This window comes from Seriola dumerili, unplaced genomic scaffold (assembly GCF_002260705.1).
Source record: "Seriola dumerili isolate Sdu_G_001 unplaced genomic scaffold, Sdu_1.0 BDQW01000393.1, whole genome shotgun sequence".
NCBI lineage: Eukaryota > Metazoa > Chordata > Actinopteri > Carangiformes > Carangidae > Seriola > Seriola dumerili.
In genome coordinates, this window is record NW_019174648.1 from 743,633 (window position 1) to 755,448 (window position 11,816).

The 11,816-nt window shown below is 41.1% G+C and overlaps 1 protein-coding gene across 1 annotated transcript in view; it reads right to left on the minus strand.

Moving 5' to 3' along the window:
- Positions 1 to 6,831: 6,831 nt before the first annotated feature.
- LOC111233468 (protein Shroom4-like) overlaps positions 6,832 to 11,816 on the minus strand; it is a 26,288-nt gene continuing 21,303 nt past the window's right edge. The window contains exons 2-3 of the mRNA XM_022761290.1: positions 9,324 to 9,475; positions 6,832 to 6,892 (exon numbers count right to left, since the gene is read on the minus strand). Coding sequence (XP_022617011.1) covers positions 6,832 to 6,892; positions 9,324 to 9,475 — 213 coding nt within the window. The remainder of the gene's footprint in view (positions 6,893 to 9,323; positions 9,476 to 11,816) is intronic.

Sequence of the window (11,816 nt, forward strand, 5' to 3'; positions counted from 1 at the left end):
TCACCACTGCCCCCGTTTCTGTTCATCCTGTTCATTGAATATGTTACAGCAGACGAGTCACCCACTGACCGACACACTGATACTCAAACATCCACAGCGTCGATAATTCATCCTAAACAGCGTCACAACCAAAATTGTTCACAGTCGGGGCTCTAATCAGACCCAGGATGGTGTATGGATGTGTGTGTTTATGTATGTGCGTGTGTGTGTGTGTGTGTGTGAGGAAGAGGTCTTGAGGAATGAAAGGAATGTCTATTGTTCACTTTGGGAAGCAGTGATGGGGGGCAGACTATTGTGCTTCATGGTTCTTGGCACCGCAGACATCAGTCTCCAGGGACCCTGTGGTACAAAAATCTAAACAACGGGATGTGTGCCTGTCTGTGTTTGTCCGTGTGCATATTTCGCCCCGTCCATCTGTCTGCGGTAAAATGCCAAACAACTCAGATAAATGTGTGTACGTTGCCCGCAGACCTCCTCCTGACAGTCTGAAAGAAGCATCTACTAACAAGAAAAACAGAAAACAGAACACAAAGAGCGAGTCAGCGTGTCGCAGGAGAGGAGCTGGACGGTCGGAGGCCGAGCTCTTCCGGGAAAAGATGAAAACAAATGTTTCAAATGAGCAAGAACAAACAAACTGTGAAATTGAGCAGCGCTGCTGAAGCAGCCGGCGCTCGCCGTTCAGACAGATCGCAAAAGAGCAGGAGGAGAGTCACGTAGAATATGTAACAGCTTAATTCCTGGTTTCTGCTTTCTTTTTTGTTTCAACCTAACTTTATGAGTTGCTGCTTTCATTGATTTCTGCAAAGTAAGGCTGCAACTAATACCTGGTGACTTGGACACTCAAATTGACCGTGGAGCCGTCTCTTCAAATCCTTTAAACCAGCAACTGTTTTTCAGCTGGATAACAGTTAGACCATGACACCCACCCCGCTCTGTGATGTATATGTCCATTAAGGGTTAACATGACATGAGTCAGGGAACGTGTCAAAACATGTCAAAATGTTATTTCACCTACATTCTTCTCATTCAAAAAAAATCACCACAAACCCCAAACTCCTTTCTCTTTCGCCCACTTTCGCTGCTTCCACTCTTTCATCTCCTCTTCCTCCGGACCGCCGAGCCTTCGGCAAAAATAAATGTTTAGTTAATGTGTAGCGCAGATGAAAGAGTGAGCCGGGATGAAAGAGCTTTGTCATAAAGTCCTGTTTACCCCGTCCAAACATCAGACGTGATATCAGCCTCTCCTCTAATTATCATTTTAATTTCCTCACGCTCACTCCTCCTGCCACCGTGAGCGTACGGCGCTGCCACGTACCTCCAGCCTGAACCTGCCTGAGTCTGTGGGATATTTCCTGCTTCGCTGGCCTGTAATCTGACTGTTTTTATTTAATTTTTTGTTCTTTTCCTAGCATTTGTTTTAATTTGCTACTGAAATTGAAAGAGATTTTCATCCAAAGTGAGATTTTCACTGTTTGCAGAAAGTGTCGAGAAAAGATTCATATCGGGAAAATAAAACAAACAGCAGCGTTTTTCTCAGCGGGTAGATGGTGAGCTGGCAAATTCAGAACAGGCTGCACAAATGCAGAAAAATAAAGGCTGCACTGATTTGAATAACCTGGGTTTCTGGCAAAAACACAAGAGCTCTGAGACCAAAACCCAGCATCTGGACACAAATGGTACGGCCAAATCACAGATTAAAACCTGACCCAAGAGCGTGTCTTTGCTTTGTTTTGATCCATCTTCCCGCTGGACTTTGGACGTCTACCTGCAGCATGTGTCACGCAGACGACTGACCCGGTCAGACAGACAAATGTCTGAACAAAAAAACAACTTTAATCCAGTATGTGAGCAACAGATTTAGAATTTTAAGAAGTTTAATGTCGTTCCTTCCCTGAATCTTCGTGTAAACAAAAAAAAAAAAGAACAATAGTTACCTGAAAAGACAAACTCACGTCTGTTTCACAAAAGCAGTGTGTGAGCACTGCTGCTTGTAAATGGTGGCCACATCAATATAGTATAATTATATAGTTGTCTTTTATGTTTCAGAGGATGTTTTTTAAATAATGCATAATTATATGAAAGTTGAATCCTGAACAGCAACATACTTTATCTGGAGAAACCTGGGTTCTTCTTGTCCCTTCATCTTCCTTCACTATGGCACCAGACAAGTCTGTGCTATATGTAGTATACTGACGCCACCTTACAGGGTTTCTGGGTATTGAAGTTCTTCCACTGCCATTTAGAGCTGTTGGGTGTAATTAAAATGATAGATATAAAACATAAAATGATCTCATTCTCTTTCATTTAGGGCTTTTATTACCAATGCCCTGTGCATTAAATATAAACATGCACACAAATGCATTTGCATTGATGCACACCTGCGTCTGAGGAGCAGTTTCCTGTTCCATCAGCGGCTGTAAATAAACGCGTTTGGTCTTTGTGTTGCTTCCCATTAAAGCTGCTTCTTCTCACACAAACATACACACAAATTTTGCCAACGCATTAAGTCCACGCTGGACAGGAAGTAGGGAGGGGAAACTTTGGGAAGAACAGGAAATGATGCAAAAGTTGAGGAATGTCCTCCTGCCTCGTCCATGGCTGCCCACCGAGACACACACACACACACACACAGTACAGTTGGATCTAACAAAAGGTCTGTGAAAACAGGAAGTAGTATAGAAGGAACATTTCCAGGTCGAGCCGACAAAACATCCCCGGCATTCTTTCCCCCTTCCAGAAATATATTGGAAAAAATCATCAGTCACCAACAAACACCCAAAAAGATGTATAGAGACAAAAATACTCCTGCTGGTTAACTGGCAGAGGTCACATGGGCAGCGAACATGAAAGTGAAAACCCTCTTTTATCAAAGGTTATTGAAGCTCAAAAAAAAAAAAACCACAATCTTTTGTTTCAGGGTCGTGGAAAAAAAAGGTGTGAATGAGTTCCTGCTTCAGTATATGTAAAAGATAAAGGGAGGATTCTGGGATATTACAGCTGCAGTTTTTCAACATTTTTTCACCCATTACAAACTAAACAATGAATCAGTTGTGAAAATATACTTGACAGATGATTTGATGTGTCATCATAAACATGTAGGATAAAAATATTTTATTCTATTGTATTTTTCTCATAGATTTTTTCCCTTAACCACCAAAGAACACCACAAAAATTCAAACCTCTCACTGCTATTTACCAACAGCAAAGTGCGATCTCATAAAGTGAAGCTTAAGTCAAGAATCAGTTTAGCACTATTCTTCTTAAATTATCTTTTGTTTGTGTTTGTAGCTGTTGGGAGCGCACTGCATTCTTTATGATAGTGGATTTCTTAATTAGGAGAAAAATACAACACTAGTTAACAGCGGTGTGGGATCTTTTCACCGTCAGTTGGCTTGTTAAAACGCTTGTAAAGCATCACCCCTGAAATAAAACCTAAAACGGACCCAAACGCTCTGCACTCTTACCCCTCCACTAAACTGCCGGGCAGGCCAGTAAATTCCTGTGGTTCGCCATATTTAGCCTGCAGGCCTGCGCGTCTTTCAGCAGCACGGGACAATGCAGCAGCAAGTCTGAATGGAATCTATTTTATTTAAAGAATGAACAATGATGTGAGAAAGCAGAGTTAATGCGAGTCAATCAAAATGTGTGGACAAGATGAATCAATGGATTACAGTGAGAAGTTTTCACGGTTCATATTCGACACTTTCCCTGTGTTTTATTTTGAAGTGTTGATCCATAAGAAGATATATTTGTGGTTTTAAGAGACAAAAACCATCTCCGTGTAGTTTTATATCTCCTTTCTCAGGCTTCCCTCTGGAGCTCTAGCAACAACAGGTCAGTGAGCCAATCAGAAGAGAGGACGCTCTGAGCCTCTCTTCTGATTGGCTGACTGTTTTCTGAGTGATCCGATAAAAAGGAAGCAGATTTCAGGTAAAACACTCAGAGAAACTACATTAGTCAAGGTTGGATGGTTGGTCGGTCTGGGTGGGAGGGGCTTGGGCCATGGCTCAGGGTTGTGACTGCTTCGTTGTGACATCACAAAGTTCCAGGAGTCCTGACGGCTTGTTTTAAGGCTCAGTTTCTGAATACAGGCTGTGTGCATTTCTCTCTGGACTGAGCGCTTTGATCCTTTCACAGTATTAATATCAAACCTAGACCTGATCTATAATCAAACAACACATCGACATCTACATTTATACTATGTGGGACCTTTAACATTTTTCTAGGAGTCCAAAAACATGAGAATCCAGTGCAACTCCTTATTAATGTAATGGAAACCTTTCAAATACAATACACCCCTTTTATGAATCCACTTGCTTTCATATCGAAGCTTTCCCGACCAGCGTTTAGTAGAAACGCTGGACAAAAACACAATTTTCCAAATCTTAACCAAAGTTGAACAAATCATCATCTCTCCTCGCCAACTCCACATTTCCTTCCTCTGCGTTTACATCATATAATTAAATCCAATATGTACATTTTTCCTTGCCTGCTCCTTCAGTAAAAAAAAAAAAAAAAAGCCCATTTATTCACGAAATGCTCCCACAGTAAAACTCTGTTCAGTGGGAACCCCAGTGAGTAATTTCCTGCTGTTTCCAAGACAAGCGTATTGGGTATAAAAAATACATGTAGCTACTCTCCATCGCAGTTTAGGTTAAGTGAGTTTTAATTGAGCTTAGAATAACAGAAAAGGCACAGAGGGAAATTTCTCACACTGTTTAAAATACATGTACGCACACACACACACACATGTACAAAAACATACAAGGTGGAGTCGCTTAAATTGGCAGAAATGTTGACAACTGTTTGGAAAGATGCCATCCTGGAAGACTGGAAGAAGGAGGGAACCAAAAGCGCATGAACGGACTGGAGTCATCGTTATATATTTATATGCATACATATAAAATTTATCGCTCAATATAATTGGCTGAGGTAAACTCGAATGGACAGAGCCAAAGAACTGCAGGTTTTATCTTTAGGTGCCTTCAAACCGAAACGCAGAAAAAAACAAAAAGAGGAAAGAGTTTTTAAAGTCAGTTTCTAACGAACTAATACTCACACTATGTAACTCTGACACTTGGAAATAGTACTCTGGTTTTAGCTTTGACTATATGATCATTTTTTTAGATGCAAAGAACTTAAAGGAAATGCTTTGTAACTCACTCGCAAACTCTCGCCACCATGTTTAATTTCTACAGATCCACAAGGGGGAGCTGTTTGGTCTCTGTCAGACTAATTCAACCTCGACAAACAGCGCCGCCTACAGGTAAAGAAGCTGTGATCTGCAGTTTTAGACTGGGTGATGTCTCCCCCTGCAGGCATAGGAAGTAAGAGCTGCACTCTGTACACTTGCACCACCTACTGGCAACGAGTCAATTTCACTTTTCAACACTCTTTTAGTTCAGTTTATTTGCATTATGACCTCAAAACGCAGCTCCAAAAAAAATGGCCTCCTCCACCTGCACGGTTGATGAGGTGACGTTGCGTTACTGACAAACCACCAAGACCTTTAAGATCATCAGTAAAATGATCTTAAACAGTGTCAAAACTGCAGCAACAATTTCCTCCTTTCCCCGTAGGTGGCGACATCAACCTGTCCAGAGTCACGCTGCCATTAACAGCAATGTGTTTTTCCTGTTGTTTATCTAGTGGGATTCAGAACCGAGTTTCATTAGCTCAAGGTGGGTAGAATTTCTACACGACATTAATACTGATTTTTATTCATGTATACACATTACCAAGAATTATGAGAAACACTATATCATTTACGGCCTCTGTGCTGGCGTGCGTCCTCGTGGTACTTCATAATAAAATCCCTCTCTCCTGGCGCTCAGCAGGAATGAGGTGAACAAACAGAGGGTTGCCTCCTTTCCCATCACCCTGCTTCATTTTTACAGCAGTTAGGTGAGTCTCGGTTTATAAAAGTTTACAGCCTGACATGTTGTTATTAGGTGCTGCTCTGTGGACAATGACCACAGCAAAAAAAAAAAGTCTGAATCATGAACTAAAAAGTTCAAAACACCATCATTTAAGGGGCTTCTAGGTAATCCTTCGCATCATGGAGTTATAAAGAAGCCTTTTAACACTTGACTGAAAACCTACAATCCAGCCAAACCTGCCCGCTGACCCTTTAAGATGACGCTTGCTATTGGTATATACTGGTATATAACGCAAGATATTGGTATATATTGGTATGTAACTCAAGATATTGGTATATAACCCAAGAGTTAATTCACATACAGTATCTTCCTGGCAGTTTATAATTTGTCAGACTTATAGCAGTGTTTGTGCTGAAAAAATGGTACAATGTATGTGGGCTAGGGATGGTTTAAAAGCTGCCACACTAAGACAGAAATTAATGCATAAAAAAATGTCTAAGATGGACTCCAGGGGTCTAAGTCAAAAAGGTTCATTGTGCCTCCATGAAATGTTTGTCCAGCTAAGACATTATCACACACACACCAGGTTTTTACATTCCTAATAATGACCTACTGAGCCAGAAAAAGAAACAGAGAGAAACGTCCATCCACTCACATGCCATCTCCGTACCAACAGTCCCCTTGTGTTATTAAAAGAGGTGGTAACGAGGCTTGGCCTCTGACTAAGGGCCCTTTTCCACTGTTAAAGCTACACAAGCACAGCCAAGTGTGCAAATGTGAGCATTTCATCATCCCTTTGTTTGTGTGTGTGTGTGTGTGTGTGTGTCTGTGTGTCTGTGTGTGTTGTCTGGCAGCAGCGAGCTATGCCACCTTCCAGAGGGTTCCTTGTTCCTACAGTAATGACTGAAACGAGGCTGACGAACACCGTGACGTAACTGGCACGGAGTCGGGGTCAAAGTGCAGCAGAGGCCCGCCCAATGCCAAAGCCGGGATTGGCGATTAGTGTCAGAAACCTGTCAATCGAAGTGAGTTTAATTCACATGCGGGTGGCTGTGTTAAGAGTGCTCCTGCCAAAATACAAATAACAGCTCTGTGTTGGCTTAGAGAGAGTAAACGGCTCAGAAATCACATTAAAAACACACTGATTCATTCATATAAACCTGCACAGATTAAAGCTTGTTATGATTGTGAAGGTTGTTTTCACAAGAGAAACTTTCTTAACCTCTAAACCCATCAGAAAAACTACTGGTGCCAGCTTTTAAACTGCAAGTATTAGCTGGTTTTCCATGACGGCAAAATGAGCATCTTTGGGTTTGGGACTCGGACTCTGAGAAATTGTGATGAGCATTTTATACAATTTTATGACATTTTATAGACTATGAACAATACATTGAAAAACCTAGAAAATAACTGGCAGAATAATTAATGATGAAAAGCTGACCTTACAAAACCTTCAGTACCAGACCTCTGCCAAGGCCAAACAATGTACACCAGACTTCAGAGAAAAAAAAGTCAAATTCATGGTAAAAGATCTGTCGGATCTGTCCCAAAATTTAAGGGCTTCTTCTCTGACCCATACCCCATCCCTCCTCCGCGTTTGGTGCAAATCGGTTCAGTACTTTTTGCGTAATCCTGCAGACACATAAACAAACAAACCAATCACATACACACAAAGTGTTGGGAAAGTCCCCGAAGAGTCAGACGCTCAGTACATACCAGACACTGACACACACAGGGGATTTAACTGGGTGGGATTCTCATATGCAGCATTCCTAAAACAATCTATGTTTGTCTGTTTGAGTCTGTGAATGAGCATTTTATACTGTACATGTGTGTGAATGCAGTCTGTGTATGTGTGTCTAACAGCATTAGACAGGGGTCTGCCCGCTGCAGAGACAGGAGCAGAAAGCTCAGCAACGACTGCTGGACGGCCGATCTGGTTTCAAAGCCAGAACAAGACGCGTCGCTGCCAAACAGCTGTCTGAAGCCGTCTGACAAGACAAAGTGATAGTTGTAACACCAGAGAAAACCTTCCACACTGGTTTTAAACTTAAATCCAGTTGAGTAGAACTGAAAGCATCAAAGTCAAGGCGACAGAGAGGTTGAGAAAAACAACAAAACATATGGAAAAAGTGAAGGTTTTTTTTCTCTCTCTCTTATCTGGAGAGTTAAACATTATTTAAAATGTATTATAATATAATATAATATATATTCATGTTGCATTCATACTTACATCCACTAAGTGGCAAAAACACAACATAAAAAGGGGGTTGGTGTGGTATTCAAAGACTTCTGTGATTCAAGATATACAGAAAGAAAATAATCAAAGCCTTACATCCTTACTTTTTATTGTTTTATTGATTTATTTAAGTGTAGTTTGCATTGCTGTCACTAATGGAGAAAAAAACATCCTTTCTATCTCTAAACACAGAGAGGAGAATATAAATCCCATCAGGGCGATAAGAGATTGTGAAACTAGAAATGTCCCCTGGTGATCAGCTGCTCTGCTCCAAATAATCTATCTGATACAGCACGCTGTTACATCTGACCTCTGATCAGCAGATCTTCACCCTCTCAACACCCTCCAGGTCCATGTTAAGACAACATATATTGACCGTGGATCAAAAGACTGTGTGAGGTTTTCAGTATGTGTCACTGTCGTGTTTACGGCTTGTTTTTCTTGCCCAAAAGTGTCCGAAAAACATCTGTTAATACGACTTGATCCAAAGAAACCTTCATGTGTTTCATGACATTAAATTTTTCTTTGGTTTTTAATGCTCACAGCAATTTTACAGTTTGTATTTCTACTTTTACGTTCATTGTTCAGAACTTCCTCAAAAGGTATGATACGATATTTCACAAATAATCGAAAACATTTCAAGAAAAACAGCTTTCAGATTTCCAATTCCTAATCTCTGGGTTTACCTTAAATTTCTAGTGTACGGCGGCAATAATAATGAGATAAACCCAGGTTGGAAAATAGTGGAATTTTCCTTTAATGTTGATTAAACTCTGCAGAAAGACTAATTCATCTTCTCATTCACTTGTTTCCGTTGAGATTCAAGTGCTTTTCGAAACGACTACAAACACACACAAACAGACATCCACCCCTCCGTGCTCATCAGACTTTATCTGCTTCCCTTCTGACACCCCGAGGGTCAAAGGTCACGTCCTGCGCAACAATTTTCTACCTGAGAACATTGCTCTCTCGTGTGTTTGCAGATTCCTAACAACACGGCCGCCGTCTTCCTTCCCGTGTCGGCGGGTCAACGTCAAGACTGCACCAGCGTCGGTAAAGTGTCGGGCGACAAACACGCAGCCATTGTTGGAAGAGAAATGCTCAAATTTTCACTTTGAAGTCATGAAACTATTCATATGTGCGTGCAGATATTTCAGGTGCGTGTCAGCGGTAATGACTGCGCTCGTGTTTTACAGTGTTTTTACCTCCTGACTGTGAGCTTCAGCGTCCTGTACGATCCCTTGATGAGGATGAGGGCCTCCTGTCTGCTGCCGTACAGGGCAGATCCGTTTATGTTAATGAGCTCGTCGCCGACTTTCAGCTTCTTGCAGTGGGCCGCCTTCCCTCCATCCTCGATCTGGAGACAAAGACGTGAATTGGTTGAGATGAAACAGAGAGAGAGTTGGAAGGCGAACAGAAGCACATTCACATTAAGGGGAAAAAAAAATCGTTAAGAATAAAAAAGTCTCTCAAGGATACGTCCGCGCTGCCAAGCAGACTCCTTTAAAACACATTTTTTGGGAGACATTTTTCTTGAACTGTCTCTGTCCCCATGGTAACAGGACCCTAAAGAGCATCTCCAAAACAGCCTGCACCAAAACATCCCACAGAAACCCGACACATTCCTCTGTAACAGACTGTGTGTGTGTGTGTGTGTGTGTGTGTGTGTGTGTGCATGTGTGTGTGTGTGTGTGTGTGCCACAGTGCTGACTGCGGGTCACACAGACAGTGGTGAAGCCCGTGTTGTTGATGCATTGCTGGGATGTTTCAGTGCGCTGCAGAGGGGTGAAACACTGACGGGTGCTCGGCGCAGTGTGGTGCGAGGTTTGAGTTCAGCCGTAAATCACAACAACGGACGTGAAGAGAGAAAGGATGAAAGAGAGAGAGAGAGACACACACAGATAAACTGACCCGACTTACTGACTGGAGAAAAAGTGGGTCAACAACGATAAAAATAAAATAATAAAAATATTCATAAAGTTGTATTTATTTGATTCTTCTTCTTCGTCCTCAGAAAGCGTCACTTCCTGTGTGTCCTGAGCAGCAAATATAAAACTTTTCATGGGTTTTAAGTGAACAAATGTAACTAATGGTAAAGATTTTATGTTGTCTGCAGTACATAGTGTATAAGGCACATTAAGTGCATTCCCATCCACAGGTTTTTAAAGGTGAGTAAAGACACTAGGAAAAAGAAAAGAGTCAAAATATCGCTTGTCTGAGGTGGAAAAGTTCAATATTTGAATGGAAACTTAAACATGCTCACCGTTAACATACAATATGCACAGTTACTGAGTATTCTTGTACTTTTCACGTACTAACCAAACTGTTTCTGAAGTATTAAGCTTCAAAAACTTCATCTTTGTCCGACTCTTAGTCTCTCTTTTTTTTTTCTTTTCTAATGTTATCCTGTTATTTCATCACAATCACTGGAATATAGATCTAATAACTCTAATACTCCAAATATTAAAGTTAATGCACCATAAGGCTTTTTCTTTTTCTTTTCTTTTAATGTTTCATCATATTTTGTATTTCAGATTTTAGTTGCTGCGAGAGGGAGAAAAGAAAAGTATTTTGAAATGAATTCTAACTAAATTTAACAAAGTGTACCCCTCAAGACTTTTCACAGAGGTCATGAACCAAAATTGAAAACAGCAACTAATTTCCATGCTACAAAAAAAAACAAAAAAATATCAATATCCTCAAACTGGCAAAACCTAATACAGGTTTTTCTAATCCAGTTCACTTGTGTCTGCCAAAACCGGGTTACTGAGAAGGTTAAGAATGTAAAAACCTGTGTTCATATCGAAAGTGGCAGTGATGAAGCTTTTTTTAATGGAGTTTTGGTGTGAGTCAAAATGTTTTATTATCCCCATTTTAAAAGTCAACAAATAGCAAGTGAGGTCCGGTTTTTTCCCCCTCAGCTTCTTCACACGTCACTATGGAGGTTTGGGGTTTTTTCATATATCAAACCCAGGTGAATTCCACCATTAACCCCATATAAATTCTTCAGGGGCATATATAAAGGAACAAAATCCTGATTATATAGTGTGAAAATGGAGAGCAGACTTGTCCCTCCCTCTTTCCATCATCCATTCATTCATTTTCTCACTGCTGCTGCAAGAAAAAAAAAATCAAAGGAATGCATGTCATGGAAACACAGGTCTTATTTTACGGTTTTCGGATTTTACGGACACGCAGCGGGGAACTCTGCCTCGTGAGCCAACTCAAACATAAATCGAGATCTTTCATATATTAACTCGCGCTCTGTGCCATGTTCTCTCGGGCCTAATGCTGTCACGAATCCTGACTTCAAAGGTTAATATTTCAAAATCTGATCCTGCTGTAATACCAGTCCAAACATGGAAAACCCCGGAGCGGGCAAACCGCATCTGAGCTGTGCAGCTTTATCACAACCTTTGGTTTTGGTGATGGTCAGGTTTGTGTTTGTGAAAGACAAACAGTTTCATATTTGGGTTCTGTTGACATTTTATAAACCAGATTTAGACGGACTGGGATCCAGTTCAAGACCTGGCTGATGATTTGACACTGCACTCAAGTTTCTGGCTCTGCTGAACTAGACCCGTCTAATCCTTCTTTTTCTTCTCGTTTGATCGGTTTTTAATCTGATTTCACACGAATCAGCCGGTGAGAAGTAAGATGTCCACAGAATCTTCAGTTACGCCTGAAGCACCCTCGTT